Source organism: Cyanistes caeruleus, chromosome 10 (genome assembly GCF_971803275.1).
Source record: "Cyanistes caeruleus chromosome 10, bCyaCae1.hap1.1, whole genome shotgun sequence".
In the NCBI taxonomy this organism is placed as follows: domain Eukaryota; kingdom Metazoa; phylum Chordata; class Aves; order Passeriformes; family Paridae; genus Cyanistes; species Cyanistes caeruleus.
Genome location: NC_141710.1, coordinates 12653436 through 12679835, shown reverse-complemented (window position 1 = coordinate 12679835; position 26400 = coordinate 12653436). Strand labels below are relative to the sequence as shown.

General features: G+C 41.9%; 2 protein-coding genes and 1 long non-coding RNA gene across 30 annotated transcripts in view; 2 read left to right on the top strand and 1 right to left on the bottom strand.

Annotated features, from left to right (window-relative positions):
• Nucleotides 1-3665, top strand: part of DLG1 (discs large MAGUK scaffold protein 1) — a 147835-nt gene extending 144170 nt beyond the window's left edge. For 22 of the 24 annotated variants that reach the window (XM_086843555.1, XM_086843554.1, XM_086843559.1 and 19 more), the window contains one exon: nt 1925-3665. In XM_086843555.1, coding sequence (XP_086699681.1) covers nt 1925-2031 — 107 coding nt within the window. In that variant the 3' untranslated portion in view covers nt 2032-3665. The remainder of the gene's footprint in view (nt 1-1924) is intronic. The other 2 variants (XM_086843575.1, XM_023933104.2) reach the window with 1 other exon arrangement.
• LOC147651305 (uncharacterized) overlaps nt 1-26397 on the bottom strand; it is a 47810-nt gene extending 21413 nt beyond the window's left edge. Inside the window, exons 1-4 of one of the 4 annotated variants that reach the window (XR_015274380.1) lie at nt 23434-26345; nt 21419-21555; nt 18557-18683; nt 6075-6584 (exon numbers count right to left, since the gene is read on the bottom strand). This is a non-coding gene — a long non-coding RNA (uncharacterized LOC147651305). Of the gene's footprint in view, nt 1-3620; nt 6585-18556; nt 18684-21418; nt 21556-23433 lie in introns of those variants that run through there. The other 3 variants (XR_015274378.1, XR_015274381.1, XR_015274379.1) reach the window with 3 other exon arrangements.
• MELTF (melanotransferrin) lies at nt 6276-25436 on the top strand. Of its 2 annotated transcripts, XM_023933106.2 has the most exons (15): nt 6276-6544; nt 9037-9191; nt 12840-12939; nt 14280-14462; nt 14773-14929; nt 15570-15637; nt 16327-16514; nt 16694-16874; nt 17778-17929; nt 18331-18427; nt 19267-19461; nt 20620-20776; nt 22896-22963; nt 23071-23258; nt 24091-25436. In XM_023933106.2, exons 1-15 carry the CDS (start codon nt 6499-6501, stop codon nt 24367-24369), a joined length of 2214 nt encoding a protein of 737 aa, XP_023788874.1. In that variant the 5' UTR covers nt 6276-6498; the 3' UTR covers nt 24370-25436. The 2 variants fall into 2 exon arrangements, with proteins under 2 accessions (XP_023788874.1, XP_086699702.1); XM_086843576.1 differs by lacking the exon at nt 6276-6544 and having other exon boundaries at nt 8912-9191.
• Nucleotides 26398-26400: the final 3 nt, after the last annotated feature.

The window sequence follows — 26400 nt, the reverse complement described above, 5'->3', positions numbered from 1 at the left end:
TTCTCCCATATTTATGAGGGTAGAGCTGTGGATGCAGCCGTCTGTTCCAGCTGGGCAGAGGTGGCATGGTGCCTTCACAGAGGAGGAAGAGAGAGGAACCAGTAAATTCCCTGCCCAGTCTTCCTGCTGCCTTGTTACCTGCATTTTGTGCTGCACAGTTTTCAGATTATCCCAAGACTGTACCTTACTCTTCCTATAGCTCTCTATCTAGTCTGCACCCAGGAAGTCATGGGACAGTCAACATACCTTGAAAATTCCTCCTATTATAAATCCTTTACCAAAAGGCTTACAAATGTGTCCAGTTTGTTGTTCAGAAAATGAATGAGTTTATTTTAATCATTATCAGTTATTAGTAGCTGGTATTCCCGCAGGCTGTCTCAGAGCATTATATATAGGACACTTTTCCAAGAAATTAAGGGACATAAATTATGATGTTTCAAAAACCTAAAAGACTTTGTGAGTGCTCAAGTGTTTAGGTCCATGATTTTTTATCAGAGTATAAGGCTTGTTGATAAAGGAAAATGGTCAGACTCCTCTCCTTGATAATCTCGTTCAAGACAGAAATTCTTTTCTGAATCTGTTTAAGATACTTGAAGCCATTACAGATCCCAGTTACAGTTTGGAGGCTGCCACCCATGTGAGTTAGGTGGTAAAACAGAAAGTGTGAGTGCTCCCTAATCTGTTGGAAAATACCACATCATGTGTGGTAACTGAAACCAACTTCATCAGCAGGTTCTGCTTCCACAGACTTAAACTTTACACTGAAGCACATGAAAAGCACATCCTTCTTCAGCTCTGACGTTACTGAGGTTTGGAAGAGGTGTGGTTTAACTTAGCTGGAGAGAAGATGCTGAAGCTCATGGCCTATTTGCCTTGCAAAGACATTTCTAATTCTTTCTAATGCACTTTTGTGCTGTGAACATTATACTTGGCCTATAACAATGGAGCAGCCTCCTTCCACAGACAGTGCAGCTTTGGGCTGCAGATGGGGAGAAGGGTTTTAAGAGATAAGAATGGAATGGTAGGAATAAAAGGGAACTAGTTTGCATAAAAGCCAAGCCCAGAAGTAGCAGTACTCTATTAATGCACAGAAGAGTGAGTCTGACCTGCCTCCAAAACTGTCTTTCATCCTAAATTTTATTTCTTGGATTATTGACACTGAGATTGTGACACTAATTAAAAAGAATTTGCTGTCTCAATGATTGCTCTGCCAGGCTGAAGTGTTGGTAAGAACAGCTCAAGCTTCATCTTCATTTTCACCAGACCATACTTTATCCTGATATGTCAGAACACCAGAATCCATATTGGCTCATTTCTAATTAATTTCTAGCCGTGGCAAAAATACATCAGCTAACATGATAGGAAAGAGCATCAATTGCACTTTAAACTGTGTAAGGAAGCCTCTTGTCTATAAAACTTGTATCTGTTGTCTGGACAAAAACTCCATGAGTTTTTAGCCAAAAGCAAAGGTGTAGAGCTAGGTAACCTGTCAAGGTCAGCCAGCCTTGCTGTGCAGCTTCAGGATCAAGCTGAGGAGTTCACCAGCCTGTGAGGACACAGCCCTGCAAAACACTGTCTTGATTTATGTTGGAAACACAAATGAAAGTTGGGCCAAAAAGAATACTGGAGGATGTGAATTGATTCAGGCAAATTGGAACATGTGGCTAGGAAAAGGTTAAAAAACTCATCAGTTGTATGTAAGTACTTGGTAGGACAGTGGAAGCCACTTCCTGTTCCCAAGGAAGTGCTTTGTGTGTCCTGCAGTACCAGCACAGAAACCAGGGGTGTAGATAGGTGTCTGTTCCTTCAGCAATCACAAATCCTCCTGCCACTCTGAGGGGAAGGAGCAGCTTGGTGTGGAGCAGCCTGGTTTCTGCACAGAATGAGGAGGGATGATTGCTGATTGCCACATTTTGTTTTGCAGCTATTGTCCAGGGAGACACTCTGGAAGAAATCTACAACCAAGTGAAACAGATCATAGAGGAACAGTCTGGTCCTTACATCTGGGTTCCAGCAAAGGAAAAATTATGAAAACAGATTTTTATTTTTCATTTTCTAACTGACATCACCTACGACATCTGACGACTCTTAAGCCCTTCCAGTGGAGCCTGCCTCTAGTTCTTTCCAGCGTGGTTCATACCCTAACCATCACATTCTGCAGTTCCCATAATGCTTTACATTTGATGTCTCTCTTAGTTTAAATAATTTGTATTATTGTGTGTTGTTGGTTTGCCATTTTTCAACCATAACAGTGGAATGGCCTGACCAGCTATTAGTTTAGGGTGGGGGTGGGAGGGAATTGCTTGGTAAAAATTCCTTAATGTTTAAGGGAAAGTAACTTTCAAAGATTTTTCAAAAAAAAGCTTTATAGACATTCTTTTAAAATTTCATAACAATTGAAAGAAAAGTTGTATTCAAGGAAGTTGTAAATTATGAGTAACTTTGCACGCTTAACTTTAATAGCATGGTTTGGTCAGGGCAATCAATTTCAGGTTTTATTTTCTGAGTTCAGTCCTATTGTCACGGTATCTTTTTTTCTTTCCAGGCAGTTAGAAAGAAACTTTCCAGTTTTGAGTTAGCATTTTCATTAAGTCCCATTACTACTCCGAAAGGGATACTCATTTTCATAATTTCATACGGATATTCTTATAATCTATTTTTTCATTTTTTGCCAATAAAATTGCTAGGGACAAAGATGTGTAATGTTTTTAATCTTCCTCATGAAACACTATTTACAGTGTGTTACAGAAATTCTTTATAGATAATGGTCATCACACTTTTTGAGCCTAAAAATATGTTTAGGTGCTAGGAAACCTTGTATTTTTCAGAGGAATGCCAAATTTCCATTGGCAGTAATTCAGAAAACAGCTGCAGAGATGGTCATTAGGGCAGAGAGAGAATGATTCATAGCCTAAAAATGTGTGTGTTCTTAGGGGTCAGATTTTAATGAATATTTTACCCACAATAACTGCCTATTTTGTTATAATAAATATATATATATTAAACTTTCTTTAACTAAACTCTGTAACTATGGGAATTATTTTCTTTACATAGTTGCGCACACGTATAAATATATATATAAAAAATATATATTTTTCTTTTACCACCTACTCCTAGCTTTTTGTTTTGAATAAAAATAAAAAACCAAATTAGAATTTACCTTCCTTAATTATGGAAAAAATCAAATGGGCTGTGATGGCTGGGCATGAAGTCCAGGGAATATTAGTACAAGAAAAAAATACATGCAGGTTCTCCTCTTTTCTACGCAATTCTGGGTGTTTGTCTTTCCCTGTCCCCTTTGTAATATGCATGTCTTAACCAAAGGGAGAATTCGGAGTCAACAATATATTTTTTTTTTTTCTGTATGTGTTTGTCTTGGATTGCACAGGCACAAGATCTTCCATTTGCAATGCACAAACTTCTGTGCTGAATGTTATGAAGACGTTGTACCAAAATCTTCAATAACGAAATTCTCTAATTCCCGTATTATTCGGTACCTGCCATTGCTTGTTTGCAACTGATTGTTTTTGAGAGGGATGTACTTACAGCAGTCATGGGGCAGTCACACAGCCAAATCAGCTTTGGTTTGTAAAGAATTATCAACACAATTATCCATTCCATTTGTTAGAAAGAGGAGAACAGCTAATAAACTTTATTGTACAATATATTTGTCAAGTGTGTTTTTAATTACAATAAATACAGGTGTTGTAGTACTTTAAAATAATTGACTGAAACTGTAAATGAAAATCAGGCGTCAGAGAAACACTGGTGGCCACATTGGGGCTACTGAAGTTACTGCATTAAAAGCAGGTTTAAACTTGTGACACAATTATTGCTGTTGTTACGTGGGATGTTAATGCCACTTAGAGGAATTTAAGGCTGCTATTGCATGCCTCAAAAGAGTTTCTGGTTTTCAAGATCTGGGAAATCAGGTGTGCTGCCTTTCTGAGAATTCCTGCCCTTGAAAGTGCATGGTGTACTGCATTGATGCAGCTTTTGATAAATAATGTCATAAATTTTTAAGGCAGCTAGAAGTATACTGTTTTCTCCCTCTTTGATAGGGACTGTTTGAGGTGTCTTGTGAAACATCTTAAAAGAGCAACTCCAAAAAAAATAGAATGATATGAATTTCTATCAGATCTGCAAACACATCTGAGATCTCTGTATTGTATATACCTCTTTTTACCTCTTTTTTTAACTCGTCAGAAAGAGCCCTGTTCAGCTGAGTAGGTCTGTGAGGAATTGCTCTTTCATATGTTAGAGTGTTTGAGTAGCTGTCACAGAACTTTTCCTCCAGGCACTTGTTGTATAGTAGCCAGGTATCACCAAACACTCCACTCACACTGAAGCCCACAGCAGTTACCTTGCAGAGTTGTCATGCAGGAGTGAAAACAAGTCAAGATCAAGAAAACCCAAAGGACTCTGGAGAATTTGCTTTGCATTTTTAATTTTATTTGTTTCCCATGTTACCTTTGAGCACTGGCAGAAAAGTTGATCTGAGAGCCCTGATGCTCCTTGTTGTCTTATTTTGTGTAATTGGCAGGGTTTTACATTACTTAGTGTTTCTCTGGGTCTCATTTTTCCAGCATCAGGTGCTGATATATCTTTGATTCTTGGGTACACTTTTCTGTATTTTAGAGTTATGTTTTACTATACATGTACTTTGCTAAAGACTTCTAATTTAACAACTAGAGTAATTAGGAAATCCAAATGGCATCGTACTGATGCATTACCACTCTTTTGCTGGCCCAGTGAAGGCATTGTGGGTTTCTTCTTGCCTAATAACCCAACTATCTGTAATTGTTATACAGACATATGCTTTATAAAGTACTTGTTACCCTCTATTATTATAGTAAGTTATATTATTTCCTTGTTGGCGTTTTTGCTAAATTGTGCTGAAAACCAGGTTAAGAAATTTAATATTTCCTTAAAGCACAGACACTCATAGAGATAAGAATGAAATACAAAAATTATCTAAATTCTCACAAACTCTGCTTGTGTGATTGTTTAGAGGGTGTTGTGTTTGGAATAGACCTCCTGTACCAAAAGGCTGCTCCTCTGCCTTCTGAACCATTCCCACTGAGTATCAGAACCACAGGAGAGCCCTGGTACCAGATTCGTGTCTTACTATCAGTCTGAAGCAACTGGTGCTAGGACTGTCAGTCTTGTCATCTGTATATGAATGTAAGCCCTTCTGCAAACATGAGGGAGAGAGGGCTTCAGATGCTAATCTAGCCAGTAGGAGGGGCACAGGAAGGATCTTAGCAGTGGGTCCTTGAAAACACTTGGAAATACTCCAGCGATGCCAGGTTATTCTTTAACACTTAAGACAACAAAGGGGCAATTAATTCCTATGGTTTAGGGAGCCAAGAATCAGAGTTCAGCCATAAGGTTTTGTTTGGGAAGAAGATCTGGAGGGATCATTCCCTATTTTCTGTAATTCTAAACCTGAAATAGCAATGAATTGACTCAGCTGTTGTCTTACAGGTGCTAGTGAGGGTTAGAGCTAGCATCCTGCCAAACGGCAGTCAGGCAGCTGATGAGTGCTGGAGGCATCCTGCCTCACTCCCGGCCCTACAGGCTCTTGGGGGATGCACAATGCTCTGTGGCTCATGCTCTCTGGGTGTGAGGACTCACACAACACAGCCCTTCTGTTTCTGAGCACAACTCAATGGCTTTTATCTAAACAAAGTGTTACAGGCAGCTGCAGTTCATTGTCTAATAAGAAATGAATAAAAGTCCAGCACAAATGAGGATTGCTCTGTGAAAGTTACACTAAAATTCACAGCAGCTTTTAACAGAGCTCCTGTCAGCAGTTTTGATTCTTTCTGGGAGAGAATCCTTCCTGGGCCTTCTTTTAAACCTTAAAATAAGTCAGAATGATATAGCTCTTTTATAGCAATTGCTATTAAATTTCAGGAAACGTGCACTTAGCATGTGCTGTACCACCTGTAGAGTGTACAGACTTTACTGTTGGAAGAGCCTGGGCTTCTGATGATGGCTTTATGCAATTTGTGACAATGCTGAGAATGTGGCATCAAGTGACTGTCTACTCTGCCAGATAAACTGCTTACCTTGAATCTCCTTCTGCTTCCCGACCCCCATATGGGGAATACATAGATCTGAGAGTGAGGATGTGGTTCCACAGCCCTGCCCCACCTTTGTGTGCGCGTGTGTAGCAGTTTATTGAATGAATCTGTGGGTGGTGCCAAGGCAGTAGCGACCTCATTGGTGCTTCAGATATTTTGCAATTTCCAGGTCTGATGTTTTTTTCCAAGTGTAGAGGCAGAGTGAAGAGAGACACACTTTCTTTTGCAGTAGTCATTATGAGGTGGCGTGTGCCGAGGTAAGCAAGGTAGATTGTTGAAAAAAGTTCCTCAGCAGTTGAATGCAACTGATTTTCACCTAAGACCAGGCTGGAGAGAGCACTCTTGCAGGGGCCTTGATCTCTGGGAGTTCTGAAGGCTGAAAAAAATCACAGATTTCAACATTTTCACCATGAAGAGCTCCAGAAATGTTTTCTGCCTTCTCTTCTTTCATGCTGGTAAGTGTCCTCCAAAAGCTTTTGCTGTGGCATGGGAACTCTGTGTGATGTGAGAGAGCAGAAGGAAACGAGAGCCGCTTCAGAGCTCATATTGCAGGAAAATAAACAGAAGGAAGTAACAGAAAAGCAGTAGAAAAGGCTGTATTGAACACCATGTACGTATCTTAACTCATTGGGGTCAAATGTTGTATTTCCTCAGCACTGAATGAATTTCTGGTTCAGTTGTTTTTCACAACAATGAAGTTATATGACAATTTGTAAAAATAGAAATAATTGCTTTATTTCATTTCTCATACTCTATGCAACATGTTGGCTTTCTCCTGTCACTCCCAAACTGTACTGGTGAGTGCTTTTAATTTCACCAGAGGTGTAGGTGCTGTTTCTGAAGCACTCCTCCGTTTTTCAGAAAATAAATGGTCCTAGTTAATTATTTTTTTTTCCCTATTTTTTTCTGATGAAAGTCCTTGATACTATAGTAGTAGCTGTATAAATAGCCATTTAATGTTACACAATGTGGTACCATTACTTTAAGGAGTTATTGGGATGTTAGTGATAGTTTAGGGTGTTAGGACTCTGAGCATATTTCAAATGGAAGTTGCCAGCTTCTGCCATTTCAAGCTTTATATATATATCTGCTGATATAAAGAAGGGCCAAAATTGAGATTAACCTTGGGTTCAGATGCTAACCTGATGTTTTAAGCTGTTTTTCCCTGGCAGTAGGGAGAGAAGCTAACTGCAGTCCTTGCCTGTGCTCAGGCCCATTTCAGATGGGCTAACTTGTAAGGAAGGAGCCAGGATATTGCCCAGATCTAACTTTCCTCTAGCAACAAAATTCAGCAATTTGGAAAGGGACCAATAAAAACTTGGTTTTGATGAGTGAGGAAAAAACCAACAGATTCATGCTGTTTTACTACTTTGGCTGAAATACAGAGCTAAATGAACTTTATGTTTCAGGTGTACACCTAATGATTTTTTCATGCAGTTCATGCTTTACCCCCTGTATGTCTATATCTAAAATCAGAATGCTGAAGCTGAAAAATGGTACTTGCCATACATACATACTGAGATGCTGACTCCCAAGTTTAATTTCTATTTGCTTATGTTTATAAAAGGTAAACCCCAAAACAAAAAATGTGATTTTTCTTCCAGTCCCAAGGAATTAATGGTGAAAATTTCAGCCTGACAGATGTTTGTAGTACGAACATTAAGTTTCTGTGAGGTGAATTTTTGCCGTGACCTGTTGTGCCTTTCTCCCAACCCTCTCGGTTCTCAAAATTCCTGCAACTCAGAGGTGGGCAGTTGTTTCTCCCTCTACTGGCATATGCTGCCATGAAAGCTTCCTGTATGCTTTCCAAGTCTGACTTAATATTTGTTGACAGCACTAGAGTTGGCTCTGTGTCGCAGAGGAGCAGCAAGCCAAACCCACTGTTTCAATATTGGATCTTTTGGCATCAACAGGCTTGTTTAGTCTGCAGCCACTAAGTCAGAAGATGTGCACGGAGCACTATCAGGCACCAGCGGAGTCATTTTTAACTTGCACAGTCACATGTGGCATCTCAGCTGCGTGGCACTGGGGGGGAAATAGAGGGCCAGTTAGAGGCCTTAGAAAACCACATGATAAATGGTTTACAGCACACTCCAGCTTAAAAATGGAAATTGTAGACAAGCAGTGGAATGTTGTGTCCCTGCTTAGGAAGATGACCGTGACTGTTTGTCAGTGTAACCCACGCTTGCGTTTCCATTTCACCGCACTGTCTGCGCACGATGACATCTCCCTACAAAACAACCAAGTGTTTGCAGCTTTGGCACTTAGGAGGGTGACGTTTGGGGCCACTGAAAGGCACCTTTCTTTGCTAATTGATGGAAATCTCCACTACTCAACTTGAGTCTTTTCATTCATGGCTCTGCCCTCCCCTTTTCCTGACTGTGGTTATGATCTCTTATGAAAGACTGTTTTGAAGAGCCAAGTTTACTTTTCTAGTTTTCATAATAAGCCTAGTGGCAAGGCTTTTGAGCACCTAAGGTTGCTTTTTTAATTCAGACCAATAAGGACTGGTTCAGGACTCCAGATACTAACCAGCAATACTCAAGACAAGATTTGTCTTTGGACAGTGTCTTTGGTTTTGTAGCATATAATTTAAATAATAATTTTGCATGCTTTTAATTTGATTAAGATGGTGTATTCTGCAAGGTGTTTAGAAGAGTCTGGATTCCCTGACATACTCCACGGTAGCTGTCTTTCTTATGTCAGAAACAAATGCCATCGGATTTCAGTATCTGAGTCTGATCTTGTGGTCAGTCCAAAAAAACTTCAGTATTCATGTGAATTGGAATGAAAGTGGGCATCCTTTCTAAGGACTCACAGTGAAGTGAGCCCTGATTTTTTTCTGTTTGGGGGGAGAAGCAGAATGAAAGTTTTCTCTAAATGGTAAGTTCTGTTACAAAGGCTCTGATGTGTTTTGTAATATTTTCTCTTGGTATTGTGTTTGCAGCTCTCGCCCTGGAGCGTATCCGGTGGTGCACGGTGTCTGAGAAAGAACTTTCCAAGTGTAATGGCATGAGCAAGGCCTTTAGTGAGGCTGGCATCCTTCCCCCTCTGGAGTGTACAGCAGGGGGATCAGCTGCTAACTGTACCCAGATGATCAAGGTGAGCTGTGAGTCACACCAGTGTTGTTAGTTTAATTTCTCCATGTGCCTAATAGTAACCCCCTGGCAAGGTGCACAGTTCTGCGGTGAGTGTGTGGCCATCCAGGCAGCTGACCCTCTGATTCCTGGCATTCGTGGCTCTGACAAATCAGGGCATACCTTTTTTAAAAAAGGCCCAGAAGTATACATATGAACGGCAGAATGGCCCCATGTCATCTGTTTGGCTGCTCACATATGGCCAGTCATTAGGAACACAGCTAAGGTCTTAAACATTTCCACCCAAATAGTAATCTCTGATTTGGGAATTATGTCAGATTTATTTAGCAGATATTTAAGAAGGGATGGAGCTACAAGATGCAGACAGTAGTTAAAGTTGTGCTGCTTAGCCTCTAAGTAGTATTTCAATAAACTCTGGATCAAACTTCCATTTCAGGGTCCTGTTCTGGAAATTGCTGTATAAACAGATGAGCTGACTGTAATCAAATAAAATCTCCCAGTACTGGGTACAAGAGAGGCAAAGCAGCAAGTGGGGAGAGAAAAGGACAAACCTCTGTATTAAGCTGTATTAATTCAGCTGCCCAGAGTGTGCTCAGCTTCCAAAAAGAGCGTGCCTCTGGGGAAGGTTTTAAAGACTGTGAACATGGGAATTTACAAAATGATGTATGCAAAATAATTACCTCTTTTGGAGGAGGTAGGAGCTAAAAAGTGGATGTTGGAAGAAGTGTGGAGGCAGGTAATCATGGTTGTCATCACTGGCAGAGTGTGAGGGAAGGAAAGACTGGCTGGCTGTGTTAATAAATAATGTTCTTTGTAGATCTGCCCAAGAACCAGGTTTTTGTGGAGATGCAGCCTGTCAAGGACAAGAGATTCAGAGCAAGGAAAGGAGATATGAAAGAATAGCTTGAAGGGAGATGAGACAGATGATTGTGTGGCTAGAAAAAAGAAACAGATTTCAAAAACTGATATCTTGTAATTTTTGTCAATGAAGCAGAATGGTTGTCTGACTCATAAGACTACCTCATTGCCTTTTGATAAATACTGTTCTTGAGCAGGGGTGTCAAGACTGTATTGAAGAATGCTGAGAGCAGATACCGATACAGATGTGGATCTTACCTTGGGGTTAGACAGGACATTCTAATGTCAGATCTTCCCCAAACCACTTGGCTGATTGCTGCATTGCACGGAGGGACCTGTTAGACTCTGCAATGCAGATTATATAAAGGGCTGATGAGTGTGTGCTTCTGAAATACAGAGCTCACAGAATTGCATTTGCAAGCCATTGGAAATAGCAGGCAGGCAGACAGCATGAATAAGTTGCTTTCTGATCAAATGAATTTTCACTGTGAGGCTTCAGACAAGACTTTGACCTTTAGATCTCCTTTGTTTTTTTCCCCCTTGTGCTAATAATCTACTAAATATTCAAGCTGGCTTACTCTGTGTAGGACTGTGTAGAACCTCTGAGTTGGCATCTGCACTGAACTCTGATCTTTGAGGCCAAGAAGGGAGCAAGAAGGGAGTGGCTGAAGAGGCAGATGCTGTTTTGTAACACTGCATAACTTGGACTTAGACCTGTGAATGTGTTAGCACATGGATAAAGGAAAAACCTTTTTGATTGAAGGTGTGTAAAAATTAAGAAATACCTAAATATTTAACTAGGGAACATGACAATATTTAATGTGACCAGAGCTGATTTTCAGCAGGCCTTTAAAATGCTTATGTAGGAAATTCTCAAATGTTGTGGCACACAGAAATAAACTTCCTCTGAAAATTATGAAGAGAGTATTACCATCACATGTATACTTACTAAAAAATTGTAGGTAAGTCCCATGCTTTTGCTAAATTTATTGGCAAATGCTTGCTGGGAAAAAAAATAAATGTCCACACTACTGTTGATATGTCACCTCAGCAACAATTATGTGTTATTTAAAGGAGAGATCTGTAGCTTGAAAACTAATTCATGTTAAATACATCTTAAATTCATGTTAAATACAACAATAGACCTTTTTTGTCTTGTGCTATTTTTACAACAGCTGTTTATTGGAGGCTCTGAGTTTGAACAGAGCTAAAAGGTTCAGCTTTTCAGTCAGAAAAGTGCTATTTTCTATGAAAGTCTGGCCATGTAATGTACCTCATGGTTTCTGTGGCCACCCCTTTCCATTTTATCTGCTCTACTTTCTGTTCACCAATTCTAGAAGCTCACTTTATTCTCTCTGAGGGTAAGAGCCTTCTAACTCCCACCTCTTCTCCCTCTCCCTCTCTCCTCTTAAACCACAGGTTGTATTTGATTCCTACACTGTCCTGTGCTCTGGCCCTCACCAGTGGAATATCATATCTAGTTATGCAGAAAGATTGTGTCTGTTCTTTAAGATGCAAATATCTCCCAGCCCCAAGTCCACTTCAGGTTCCCTTGGATTTGTTCAGCTCATTCATAAGAAGCAATTCTCAGGACATCTGTTGTTTCAGCTAATTAATGAAAACCATCTTTCTTCTCCTTCAAGCTAAACAAGTGAAATATTTCAAACTACATGGCAGCTTCAAATCTGGTTTAGATGTCAACACTGACATATTAGCTGTGCTCTCACACAATCCCTTAAAAAACCTTCAAGCTCTTTTACGTGGTTCAGCCTGTGGGAAGTTGCTGTAGTGTGCTAGGCAGTCCCAGCCCTGCCCTGACCAGTGCTTTGCAAGCTCCCAAGGGATGAAGAAACTAAATGACCCCCTCCAGGGCCAAACCAGAGGTTAAGCAAACTGATAAGAAATTGGAATCAGCTTAGAAATGCAAAATGTCACACTGCTGATCTTTTTTCTCGGCAGTATCTCTGTATGAAAAGCCCTCTCCTGGCTCCCATCGGTTCGGTACACAGTGGGAGCTGATTCTGCTGCCAGGGGTGTGTACAGCAGTTCTCCTGGCCTTGCTGCTGGGGGAACATCCTCCTGTGCTATCCAGAGAAATCCTGCTGCTGTAGCAGGATCCCAGCAAGCTTGGTGTTACAGTCACCAGAAAATATGTGGTGGTGTTGGACACCTTCCACAAAGCGGATACCTCAGATTTGTATTCCCCCAGTCTTTTTAGCTACCTTCCTCCTTCTCAGGAACCCACTGCCACCTGCTCCCCCGCTCACAAAATGCATGTCTGGATTGTGCTGAGCTATAAGGCAGCAGGTTTTCAGGGTGCTTTGGAGTGCACTTTGGCATTCAGATTTCGTAGCCCCAAACAATATTATTTTGAACTGTCTGTGTATCATTTAAAAATGTATCTACTTCATTTAAATCTTCAAGCTTTGGGGCACTAGCTACAGATGTGAGTGAAACTTCAGATCGCTGGGCTTTAAGATCCTGCAGAGAGCTGCAGCATCAATTTCTAAGGTTCCTTTGAACTATTAAGACTAATGAAGCTGTCATTATGCAGGGCTGGTTTCCACATTGCTTTTGCAAGGAAGGCAGTTTTGAAGGTCTAAAATCTCTCTTGGTAAGAGTTGTTCAGAAACTTGTGTGCCCTTAAAATAACTGGAAAATAGAAAACACAAATGCATATTAACTAAGGGCCTCTTCTAAATGCATGGGTACTCAGGTTGTTGAGTTTAAAAAAATCACATTAACTACTGGTAATTAAAGCTTTAACCTGTTTTCTGCCCTTGTGTCTGCACAGGATGACTTGGCAGATGCAGTGACCCTGGACAGCCGTTTGATTTTCCAGGCTGGAAGGGAGCATGGTCTGAAACCTGTAGTTGGGGAAGTATATGATCAAGGTATATTCTGACTAAATACCTTTTAGATTATTTAAAATGCATAAGAAAAAGCTTATATTTACTGTTTGCATTTTATTTGGAGTCTTCTTGAAGACTCTAAACAGTGGGTAGTGGTCAGGTTCCCTCTTGGTTGCTCCTGCCTGTAACAGATTCTTTGGGAAAACAGGAGACACAGAGCTGTGGCTGAGTCTGTTCTGAAGCATTTGGGTCAGAGCAGCTGTTCCTGTAATACATTTTTTGGGTTATTTTTATTTGTTCTTTTACTGCCTGCCTGCTTTCTGTGTTCCCTATTCCATATTTTTCAGATTATTGAATTACTAAGCATAAATCACTAGGTTTGTCTCTCAGTCCTATACATTAGAATAATTAGATTTTGTTTTTACTAATGATTTACCTGCTGGAAGAAAGGAAGTACTAGATTCTGCTTCTTGTCTGGGTGACCTTAATCTTTGAGCTCCTTTCAAGGCAGAGACAATAATTCAGTGGTGACTTGTGACCCTGACTAAGGGCTCAGTATCAACATGTTTGTGTAGTTCAGAGCTGCATGATGCCCTCCCTAAGATGCAAGGGAAGGGAGAGCTCTGGAAGCAGTTTGCTGGCAGTGATGTCCCATCACTCTCTTGTGAGATGGAGCTGAATTTGTTTTGTAGCTGGGTCTTAGTGTTACCTGGCCAAAGGCATCCTCAGAAGTGACTGCTGGGGTCAGTCCATGGGATCTTGGATCATCTGCAGCAGCCCCCCAGCCCATTAAACACATCAGGACTCTAGGGAGGGAGCTGTACTTTGGCTTCTCAAAACCAAATGGGCCTCAGGATCCAGAGGCTGACTGCCTCCATTAGTCAGGTTATGAGCTTAAATCAGAGAGAAGTGGAAGAAATTTAATGATTTCTGATCTAAATAAAGTCAGATTGAATGACCTTATGATCACTTTAAACCCTCAGCTCTAGACACTGAGTTATATTAAACTGTAAAACAAAGAGAATGAAATCAGCTGTGATGCTCCAGAGACATCAGTTGGTTCTGAAAATTAAGATCAACTGGGGAGTAAATTATATTGGTTTAAATTCAATCCAAATATATTTAGAGTCATAGAAAACTTCTCCCTGAAAGGAACCTCACTTCCAAAGAGAGTGACCTCCAAAGTTAGAGCAGATTGCCTGTGGACTAAGACAATTTACATTGCAAAAATTACGGGATATATTGATTCACAGTCAGCAAGGATGTGAACACAGTGACTCCCTTGTGGGTAGGGCAGGCACAAGAGTCAAAAATTCAGTGTATGTCACTGTAGTGCTGCTGTGGGGATACTTAGGTTGCTCCTCTTTCTTCCTGTGCTGCAGAGATTGGAACTGCTTATTATGCTGTGGCTGTGGTAAAGAAGAGCTCCAACATCACCATCAACAGCCTGAAGGGTGTGCGCTCCTGTCACACCGGCATCAACAGGACTGCGGGCTGGGACGTGCCAGTGGGTTACCTCACTGACACTGGGCACCTGGCAGCAATGGGATGTGACCTTCCAAAAGGCAAGAGTTACAGGGCAAAGATCTCTTCTGCAATGCTCTCCCAATGGTCTTGGGACCCTCTGTGTGTGCATAGAAATGTGTGACTCAGCTGCTGTTTTGTTCTTTGACTTTGATACTCCTTGTATGATCATAATGTGGGTCTGATGAAGATGCAGGGATGTGATTTTTTTAAACTTGGAAACTGTCTTTTAAGAAGAAAATAGATTGTGCCTTCTGAGTCTTTTTAGATATGTACTGTGTGGATGTGTTAAAATGAAATTGATCTTGTTTATTCATTGCTAAAAATGCCTCATTCTAATTTTGCATTTAGCTGTAAGTGAGTATTTCAATGCAAGTTGTATTCCTGGAGCAAATGGTGTGAACTATCCCAAATCCCTCTGTCAGCTCTGCAAAGGGGACTCAGAAGGACAGAACAAATGTGAACAAAATTACCAAGAGCAATACTACGACTACAGTGGGGCTTTCAGGTAAAAATAATGTCTGTCAATTTTTTTACTTCTGTACCCTTTTCATAGTCATCATGTTCAGGCCTCACTGACAGGAAACTGAAGCTACAGAGCTTCCAGTTGATCTTGTTAGAAAATTTATAGTTTTGTTAGGATAGCCATGCTTTTAACCTGACTGATCAAAAGTAATTCTTAACCCACTATTTCAGGTATTAATACCTGAATATTAAAACCAAATGGATATTTAGTACATATATTTTCCTCCTTCCCATCTGTGTGCTGTGTTGCAGCTCCTAGTCCCCAAGTCATGGCATTAACAAGGGTGGAATTTGCTTATGAGAAACACTTGCTCCTCCCTGCGTATTCCCCAAAGGATTGTGTGACTGTCTTAGACACAGAGTTGTGCTGGACAAAGAAGGTCACGGTGTTTGTCCCAGGCAGCACTGAACATGTTGTTCAAACTCACCAAATGACAATGACAGTTTACTTCATGCTCTAACAGCCACTAGTCTCTGCCTTGAGCAAAACTCTCAGCACAAGGAAATAGGTCAGTGTCTGTGGCTGATGGAACAGAGCACAGAGCCCTCGGGCTGTCAGCCGGCAGTGGCCAGAGCACAGAGGTTTTATAATGCATCTTTGTGGTTGGATTTATGTTTATTAGGTGTTTGGCTGAAAATGCTGGAGAGGTCGCTTTTGTGAAGCACAGCACAGTGTCTGAATATACAGATGGTGAGTAATTCTGAAGCTTGTTGAATAAGGGCTACAAGGTCTAAAATACGGTATTTGTAATGACAGTATAATATAAAATTTTTGATGTATTTTGAATTGAGGAATCAGCAAAAAAATGCTGTAATAGTGAAAACAGATGTACCCTCTGAGGTGTGTGCCAGGAGATACAGATTATTTTAAAATGCTTGACAGTCTCTGCATAAGGTGAAAGATGTAATCTTAAGCTACTCCTGGAAAGAGGACACCTTCAACAGCAGAAAACTCTTTTTATATAGACGTGGGCTGTTACATTGCTCCAGTCTGCCAAGGGATTCAGTGGAGACTAGGAGAGAGTTAACCTGCCCTGTCTGGCACTATGTGAAAACTACCTTGAGCATAACATTGCTTTAATATAATAGACCTGTCTGACCCAGGGGAAAAAAACCCAAAAAAATGCTGTATGTGATCCTATACTAGGGATGCTCTTGATACTGCTGCAGACCCCAGTACAGCACAGTGCAGTCTCACAGATGTTACACGACTGAAGGACCACAAAGATGCACAGGATATGCTGTGCTGTCAGAAACAGAGATGCTCAGGAGATGTGTGTTCTGCTCCCCATGTGCAAGTGAGGCATAGAGCAGGCTTGGAGCCAGAAGCATCAGCCCCACCTGATGTCTGTTCCTTAAGCACATCCTGTCTGATTGCAGGGAGAAGCCTTTCTTCCTGGGCCCGGTGGCTCCGCTCCCAGGACTTCCAGCTGCTGTGCCGCGATGGCAGAAGAGCCGATGTGACAGAGTGGAGAAGCTGCCACCTGGCCCGAGTCCCCGCTCAGGCCGTGGTTGTGCGGCCTGACACAGATGGGACAGTTCTCTTCCAGCTCCTAAACCAGGGACAAGTAGGAGGCCATTTCTTCATTGCCCCTTTATGTTTTAGAAAGGTTCTCCCAGTCTAGTCAAACTGCAAACAGGATATCCGAGCACCTTCGGCTCTGCGGGGTTTGAAGGGGTATGGGATGTCACATATCCCAGACAGAGCAATGTGTGACAGGTGCTTCTTTCTTCTTTAACATTACAGCAAAGATTTAATGGGGTGGGAGCCAAGTTTCAGATGTTTGACTCTGCAGTCTACGGTGCCCAAAATCTTCTGTTCCGAGATGCCACCACAGAGCTTGTTGCAATCACAGCTCAGAATTACCAGGCATGGCTCGGTGATGAGTATCTTCGTGCCATGCAAGCTCTGAGCTGCAACCCCAACAGTAAGTAAAGATAGCTGATAACACAGATCATCTTGGTTCTGCTTTGTTTTCTTCTCACTCTTGGAGTGTTATGGCAAAATGTCAGTCTGATCTTTGAGCATGGGCAGAGGTAACTTTTTGACCTGGAAACAATACTGTATTGCAAAACATTTTCCTGTGCAAATTGCCCAACTTTGTTATAAGATGCAGGCACTTTCTACCCTTTCTTGGTGTATGAGAGTCATTAATCTGCTACCAGGTACTTAATTTCTTGCCTGCTGGCATGGGGAAATATTAGTATGTTGCTGCACAAATCCCCAGGTAGTCTATAAAATTGGATGAATGGATTCCTAGCAAAGGATTTCCTCCATAAGCTGTAGGAAACTCTCAGTTGCTCTTTATTGAAGCATTGTGATCTTTCCTGCTATCAGAAGAAAGTAGAAATTACTTGATGCACATTATGGGAAAGTCAGAAACACATGTTGCAAGAATCTTTGCCTTAAGAAGCTTGAAAATCCTGGCAGCTGGGCCTCCCAGATTAGATCTGTACTGTGGCAAAGCCCCTCACCTGCCTGATTTGTCTCTTCTGGGCATTGTTCTGTGACTGCCAGATGTGAGGAAGCTTGTCTTCAGGGTGGCTTTTTGCTGCATTCAACTAACATATTATAGCTGGGCTTAATGGTCAGAAATTGTAGGAATTGTTGTTCCTTTGCTGTGGAGAGTTTTGCAGCGTGGGCATAATTGCTCATCAGGGAGTGCCCTGGTTCCTGGTCAGGTGTGAATCTGAGCTGGAGGGATGGGGAGCAACACAGAAGCAAACATTTTCAGTAAATGTATTGGCCACATGTGACAGTGGGCAGTGTGAATTTTCACTGTCTATTGCAAAGAAAATGAATGTAGCATTTGCCTTTCAATTTTGTGCAGCAATGCCAGAAAGCCTGAACTGGTGCGTTGTATCCACTGAGGAGATTTGGAAATGTGGTGAAATGGCTGTTGCCTTTAGAAAAAAGAATTTGAAACCAGCAATTCAGTGTATTTCAGCCAAGACAAAGGAAGAATGCATGGAGCTGATCCAGGTAGGCTGCTACAATCCTTGTGCCATAAACCACATGAAGAGAAGCTGCTCTCTGCTGGGTAGGTGGGGTTAGATATGTGCACTCACTTTGGTGACAAGTAGGAACACTGGATTTCAAGGAGATGGTCTCCAGCTCAGATGGTCTGGATGAGCCTGAACCCTGATCATCTTTGGCTGTGATGAGGGCACTATTTCCCATCTAACTCAAACCTGTGTATGCAATCTCCTGTCCCTGATGATGCTTTATGCACGTTTGAGAGGTTTTCTTTAGCAGTGTGATGCTCTTTTGCTCCAAGCCTTGCCCTTCAAGGTTCCACAGGTATGACCATAAAGGTGTCATCATTGTAGCAGGGAAAGTATGTGCTGGGATTTTTCACAGAAATCCTATATTTTATTTTTCAGAAAAAGGAAAGTGATGCTGTTGTCCTAGGTGGAGCTGATATTTACACAGCTGGGAAGACATATGGCCTTGTACCAGCTGCTGGAGAAAGTTACTCTGGTAAGAAGATACAGAAACGTAAATATTTACTTCATTTTTCCAGGTTGTTTGAAAACAGCACTAAAAGCACAGTCCTTTGTCCCCAACCCAACTGGGAAATCTGTTTTCAAAGGAAATAAGAATTATTACCTTCATGGATAGAGGAGGACATGAAATGAGCTTCTACAGTGAGGCTACTTTCATCTGTCCTGCTGTAGGACCAGGCTGAGTCTTTGGCAATTTTGAGTCTTGTACCTCTCCATTTGTTTTTTGAATTCTGGAAAAAAAAAATCAGTGGAAAAAATTAGTATTCACAAAGTCAAAATGTTTTTTAAGAGAAGCAAAAATACAGAAATTGCACAGTAGATTCTAGTTAGAATCAAATTCTTCCTGTCAGTGTGGCTGCTTCAGAGTCACTGATTAAAAGAGGGCTTGTGTCTACAGTGTCACTAAGGCAGAGTTTAAATTGCTGAAAAACTCATAGAAGTTTTAATGCAGGTTAGAAGTTTTCACATAAAAATAACTTTTTGAAGCAGGTTTGCTGAGTTACTCATGCCTCAAACATTGTTTTTCAGAGGGATGTATTTATAAGAGCTGGTGGGAACAAGAACACTTTCATCATCTTGTCTGTAGATTATTCATCTCAGGTGTGTAGCAGTACCAGCTTACAGAGCAGAGGTGAATGCAGCAGTGTGAGGCAGTAGAAGAGTAATTCCATGTACATCCATGCTGCCTGACTGGCAGGCTGTTGGTGCAATTGAAGTTGCCACCATACAAGTGTAATGGATGCAGAGATGATCACTAAGATGTGGGAATGCATAAAGGAAGCTGTAATGTGTTGTGGTTTTTTATTTCACAAGCTAATGACAGCAGCAATGCATACTATGCTGTGGTGTTAGTGAAACGAAATCCGTCCAATGCGTTCACCATCAGTGACCTGAGAGGGAAGAAGTCCTGCCACACAGGATTGGGGAGAAATGCTGGATGGAATATTCCCATTGGTATACTAATTAAGAGGGGAATTATTAAGAACAGAGACTGTAACATTCCTCAAGGTAAGACAAGAGTATTACATATCAAAAAGATAGTAGTAGTCTAATGATAAACTTTAATTAGGGAAGTGATTTTGGTATTTCATAGCTCTATATTAATCATATCTCTTTGTGAAGGGGTATTGTGTTTTTAATACAATGATTTGAAATTTTAACTTTGCCACCAGTGTAGACTAGTGGAGGGGTCTGAGAATGTTACATCTTACATGAAAGTATTCCTTTCCTTTATCACAAAATATTTGGCTCATTTCATTTGGAAGGGACAGTTTGAGGCTGTCTAGTGCAACTGACTGCTTAAAGGTCTAGTAGTTCATATTGCTCAGGGCTGTGTCCAGGCAGGTTTTGGGTAAATCCTAAGACAGACATTACACACAACCTCTCTGGACCCTGTCCAGCTACTTGACCATCCTGGGTACAAAGGATCTCTTTTCTTATATCTAATCAGAATTTTTCTTCTCATAACTTTGGTCTGTTGCTTCTCATCCTTTCACTCTGCATCCCACTGTCTGGCTCTGTCAGATCTGGTTTGGTGTTCCTGAAAAACCCACTAGGTAGATTAAGATAGCAGTACATTGTTAATTGTCTTATCTCCAGGCTAACCAAGTCCAGCTCTCAGCCTGGTAAGTGCAAGCTGTGCTTCAGCCCTCTGAGCATCCTGTTGTCCTTCCACTGTATTTCCCCTAGACTGTCTATGTCCTTTTAAAACTGGGAGCTCAGAGCTTGCCGCAGCTGTCAGAGGATAACTTTCACTTCCCTGACTGTTCCCCCAGCACACCCCATTATCCTAAGCACTGATGATTCATGCCTATCCCCCTGTCCAGGATTTTATTGCATTTACTTTCAAACTGCATTAGATAATGAAACAGTGTAGCACAATATGAAAAGGATTTATGAACATGGAACTCTAGATTCTAATTTTGCTTGTCTACTTCTTATCTATCTCCCAGAAAGCTCTTTGGTTTCATTACATAGTCAGCTAAATAGTGCTCTGAAAATATTTCAGAAGTTCTAGTTTTTGAATTCCAGTAAGGTAGCTGTAACTCGTATTTCTAGTGTTCTACTGAAACCTGCATTGGTTATAACTTCATGATGTTGTATTTGCCTTTTTTTTGTGAAGAGCCCACACTTTTCACTCCTTATATTGGTTATGTCTTTCCTCAGCTGTGAGTGAGTTTTTCTCTGCCAGCTGTGTGCCCTCAGCTGAGCAGGACAATTACCCAGCAAAGCTCTGTCAGCTCTGTATTGGAGATGAGAGTGGAAACAACAAATGCAGTGCAAGTAGCCAAGAACGTTATTACAGCTACAGCGGAGCCTTCAGGTAACTGATACCTACGGTTGTGATTTACTGTGTCAGCCTGCCAAATTCAAGGAGCACCTGGTTTCTCTCCCAGTCAGCAGACAGGTTATTGTTGCTGCAGCAGGTGCCATAAATGAAGTGGGAAATGTGTCCCCAGATGTCCTCACCAGTGCAGGTATGGCGCAAGGCTTTACTCTGGCTCACGTCACAGCCTTTGCCAGCTTCCCTGCAGACAGCCTGGTGGCCAACAGCTCAGCCCCTATGTGCACAGAGCACCCACCTTGTGAGGACCAAACAAATTGTTGTTGGCCTCCAGTCTTGCTTTAATCTAGTGGGACAGGGAGTCTGCCACTCTGGATGGGCAGGTCATCCACAGGGAGCTCCAGCAGGGAAGCAGGCACCCAGTAGCTGAGATCTGGTTGCTGTAAGTCCCTGCAGAAAGTGACAGGCTTGTGACAGAGAGCCTGGAGTGTGTCTTCACGACTCTGATTCATTGCTGGCTGTAGCTGAAGGTCAATTTCTGTACAGCACAAATAGCTATGGCAAATATTTAATTACCAAATCCTCTTCAAAATGAAGTATGTTAAAAATAGAGCAGAGAAAATAATATAAAATGGACCAAATACTTTGTGCAACAGTGTACATGTACAGATGAGGCCATACCCAAAATCTGTGAAACTCTTAGATATGGAACGAGCACTTCCTTCTCCTGACCTTCACCTTGGAAGGTAATGGTGCACATAACAGCTGGCAGAAAGCTGCCTTTTTCCTTCAGGGCAGGAGACTTCAACAGCAGCTGCCTGGTAAATAAGGAAGTGTTAGGTTTGGATAACTACTTTTTGCAAATCTATTTAGTTAAGTCCAGCTGCTCAGCTGGGTACATGCCTTGCAGCCAAACTCCAGATCCTCTGCTGTACTTCATGGATTAATAGAGCCAGCTCCCAATCACCAGATGAATGAGCAACAAATGTTGCAGTCTGCATGAGCCTTGCTCATAATTCTAAGATTGTGCATTTGATAATAGTACCCATACAGTCAAACTTTATGTGGAGATCACTTTTTTTTAAAAAAAAAAGAAAAGGTGCTTAATTCATTGAGTGTATGTGAGAAGTTTTAAGTATTTAAAAGGGTAGAATTTAGGTGAAAAAATGGAGGACTGCAGTCTTTGACAAGGTAGAGGTAGGTCTATCTGTGACAGGTGATCACTTCTGAAAGAACATGATTGAGATGGACTTAAAATTCAGATTTCCAGATTTCTTCAACACTGGCTGACTTCAGACTAATTTGACAGAGGTGTGAGATGCCATTCAGTTTGTGTATATCCCATTGCCTGGGGCAAATTAAACTGCACAGAGTAGTGAAAAATCTATTAGGAAAGCTTTTTCTGATGGGAAAATGCACTAAAGAGCCCCACTGAGTCCTTGTTCTCTGTGTGACAGTATCAGCCACATCATGACTTATCACCTTTGATTAGAACTGTTATTGTTAAACTAGGTGCAATTGAATATATGTATTTTTGGTAACTGTTACCAGTAATAACTTTCCCTTGTATTTTGTACTGCATAATCTAGGCACAGTTACAGCTTTCCATCTATTTCATTTGTTTTATTATTTTGTTTCAGGAAATGCTTCTTGAAAACACTTGTAGAATAAGCTACATAGGAGAGCAGGTGGCTTTAGGGTCCCTTGGTATGTTGGGGTATTTCTGCTTCAGAAAATTAGAAGAAACTGGACTTATTTCTGGAACAATACCCTTAGAAATTTAGTTAGATTAACTAGAGATCTCCAGTGTAGAGGGCTGCAAATGCTGCACTGAATATCACATAACAGATCTTCTATTTCTTTAGTCATCTAATACTGGTATTTTTTGTTGTTTTTCACATGATTTTAATAATATTTTTCTATTCTAGTCTACTTTTGAAATTTTAATTCAGAATATTTTTTTTAATATTTTGTTGCTTTTCTTTCCATCCAAGATGCTAAATTTCTCTAGTTTTTCTTACTAACTTTGAGTCCAGTACATTTGTTTGCAGGAATGCTTGTAAAATAACTGCATTCTAAACCTATGATTTATTAAAAAAAATGTGTTTCACATAAAGATGCTTTGAATTGAAAGCACTTATATCTTTGACTTCTTTAGGTGCCTGGTAGAGGATTCTGGAGATGTGGCCTTTGTGAAGCACTCGACAGTGTTTGAGAACACAGACGGTACTTAGTTCTACATGTCTCTTTATCATAATTCAATTATTTTTTCTTGTTCTAAAGCATTCATTGCTTGACAATGACCAGTTTCTTTTTTTTTTTTTTTTTTTCAGGTAGAAACACTGCTAGTTGGGCCCAAAAGTTGAAGTCCAGTGATTTCCAGTTACTGTGTCCAAATGGTGCCCGTGCTGAAGTCACCCAGTTTGCCAATTGTCACCTGGCTCAGGTGCCAGCTCAGGCTGTTATGGTTCACCCAGATGTCAATGTTTTTGCTCTATATGGACTACTGGACAGAGCCCAGGTACTAATAATCCATTTAATTTTGGGGAAGTTATATGTAGTTTTACACAGTCCAAGAATAAAGACAACAGAACCATGCTGTCGTATCCTGCCTCATGGCACTGGCAGCATGTGCACAGTGCACAGCCTTGTTGGGAGTGTGACAGAGAAGGTAAAGTACAACCCATGTAACTCACCCAGTAAAACCACCCTGGTGCACAAGGGATTTCAACTTTTTGCCCAGCCACTGGTTGCAGCAGTAATTTCCTTGGAGCCTAAGGTGTTTTCCCATGGCTTTCCCCCGTTTCTGTGTTGAGTTGTATGAGAAACAGAGTACATGGTAACACTTTTCCATTCTGGAATTTTCCTTGGAATGCAATAGAACTTTGCTGGATTTGTTTATGCTGTAGCCATGTACATGGTAAACCATGCAGGCATAGTGTGCCTGGCTGCCACAGCAAGGTTCCTTCTTCTCCATCCTGAAGTTAATTAGTTCAAAATTGAGACTGAGCAATATCTTCATGCTAGTCTTCATTCAGTCATGTCTGTAACTCCTGGGCAGCCAAATCCTATATTGCATAACAATATTGAGGCAGGAGAATTTTTTAAAAGCTATAGCTCTTTTTCTGCATAGTAACTAAAAACACAAAATCACAAATGCTGCTCTTGTAATTGCCAGTGGCAGAATTCTGTATCTGATCTACTGGAGCGTCTAAAATCAAACGCATAAGAGAGATTCTGCAATTGTGTATGAATTTTTCATCTACAAAATGGTTCCTGTCATCTTTCATGTTGCATGACAGGAACGTGGTGCTTCATTTTGCAAAATGCTGAAAATTTTTCATTATTTTCAGGTCTACTTTGGAAATAGCAGCAATGGAAATGGATTCAAAATGTTTGATTCTTCAACTTTTCAGGGAAAAGACTTGATTTTTAAGGATTCTGCTGTTCAGATTGTGCCAGTAGAAGAGAGGAGAACATACGCAGAATGGCTGGGGAGTGAATATATTGACTCCCTTGAAGGGATGCAAACACCCCAGTGCTCTGGGGCAGGTAAAAAGATAACACAGTACTCACTCATGGCTACCATCCTTCCCCTGCTTGTTTTATGTCAGATACAAGGCTTGGACTAGCACAGTCCAAGTAGGAACTTCCAGGCCACCTCTGCCCTGCCACCTTCTCTTCAAAAAAGCTGCTGTCTGGATAACATGCTGTGCTACCATGTGAATGCCTCTTCCTGCCTCTTCGCAGGGCAAGTGCCAACAACACATGCTCACCAGGGAGTAGGGTAGGGCTGGAAGCTGCCCCTGTCTGTGTGGATGGGGTGGAATTTGGGGCAGAAACCAGCAACACAGTATCAGCATGGTTTACAAGATCAGTCTAAGACTGGAGCATCTCTGTCATTGTTGCTGATATTGAACCACCCAGGATTCCCAAGAACTGTTAGATGGATACTGGGTTTCTGACCTGTAGAAGAATTTCTTGAAAGGCAATATCAAAACTCGTGTCTAGTAAGTTCTCTAGTGGCCTCCTGGCTGCTTATGTTCAGACTCCACATCCCTGCTTTACCCATCCTACCCTGTTTCTCCTGAGCTCTGCTGCCACAGAGGTAAGTGCACGGAGAATGGACAGGTTGTGAACAGTGACCAGTCCAGCTTCTGCCATGGACAAAGTCGTCTATCTTCCAGCAGAAGAAAGTAGGGGAAATTTCCAAAGGCTGAAAAAGAAGCCCAGAGAGACTGGAAGGGGGACTATCCTTTGAGAAAAGAACAAAGCCAAACGTGAGCATCCACTGAGCTTATTGACTTTCCACACCCAGTGTTCTCATGGCTGGCCAGAGATGTCCTGTGATCTTCAGTTTGATGCAGCCTTCATCAAGAACGTCATGACTGTCCTCCTTCTACATGGGGCAATCCTGAGTGCCTTGTGCATGAAACTTGTATTTGCTGTAGGTGAAACAAAGTCCTTATTTCTGAATAGCCATTTCTACTGGCTGTAGCATTCAGGTTTTATTTTTATCCATAGCTGCACTAACCACAGATATTGCTGTGCTGCTGGCAGGCACTGTCCTCCTGACTATAGGGAGTCATGATCCTGGGATGAACAGATATTTGGTGTAATAAAAACCTGGTAAAGTCAGATAGTAATCATGTAAATAAGTGAAAATAGCAAATAAACATGAGAAGTAATTACACTGTAACCAGCCTGGTAGCTAAACTACTGCTTTTCTGGGACATGAACATTTATTTGCTTTTCCCTTTTGCTGCCCACTGTTCTGTTGCTGCCAGTCACTGGGGTTGGAGCAGGACACAGACTGATCCCACCAGCTGTGCTCAGTGGGGTGAGTGTGGCTGTGCAGGGAGCAGTGATGCCGTGCCCAGCACTCAAACCCTTGACTACTGCCCAGCTGTGGCCCCTCCTGTGTTTCTTCTCCTTGTGCTTTTGGTCAATTATGAAACAGCAGCTGAAGAGGATCTGGCATGCACCCAGGTGGCCAGGAAGGCCAGTAGCAGCCTGTCTGGCCAGTATCAGGAATAGTGTGGCCAGCAGGATCAGGGCAGTGATTGTCCCTTGCACTTGGAACTGGTGAGGCCAGGCCTTGAGTGCTGTGTCCACTTCTGGGCCCCTCAGGAAGGACACTGAAGTGCTGGGATGTACCCAGAGAAGGGTCTGGAGCACCAGTCCCATGAGGAGCGGCTGAGGGGCTGGGGATGTTCGGCCTGGAGGAGGCTCCAGGGTGACCTTTTCCCACTCTACAACTCCCTGTCAGGAGGTGGAAACCTGGTGCGGGTGGGGCTCTTCTCCCAGGCCGTGACAGGACGAGAGAAAGTACTGATAGATAGAACTCATACTCTCAAACTCTGCCAGGGGAGTTCAGGACGGACATCAGGAGGAATTCACAGAAAGGGTGATTAGACACTGGAATGGATTGCCCGGGAGGTGCTGGAGTCACCGTCCCTGGAAGTATTTGAGGAAAGCCTGGACGTGGCGCTCCGTGCCGTGGTGTGGCTGACACGGTGGTGTTGGGCCGTGGTTGGACTCGGTGATCCCGGAGCCATTTGCGGCCTCATTGATCCCGGGATCCCGTCAGTTTCAGCCGGCGCGAGGCGGGCGCTGCGCATGCGCGCCGGGCTCCCGCTGCGGCGCCTCGTCCGCGCGCCGCG

Excerpts from the sequence above, each read along its gene's own strand:
- MELTF (XM_086843576.1), top strand. The coding sequence starts at position 8,970 with ATGGTAAGTTCTGTTACAAAGGCTCTGATGTGTTTTGTAATATTTTCT. Across the intron at positions 12,940-14,279 it reads TGGGGAAGTATATGATCAAG|AGATTGGAACTGCTTATTAT; the intron begins GTATATTCTGAC and ends CCTGTGCTGCAG. Across the intron at positions 16,875-17,777 it reads TCTGAGCTGCAACCCCAACA|CAATGCCAGAAAGCCTGAAC; the intron begins GTAAGTAAAGAT and ends AATTTTGTGCAG.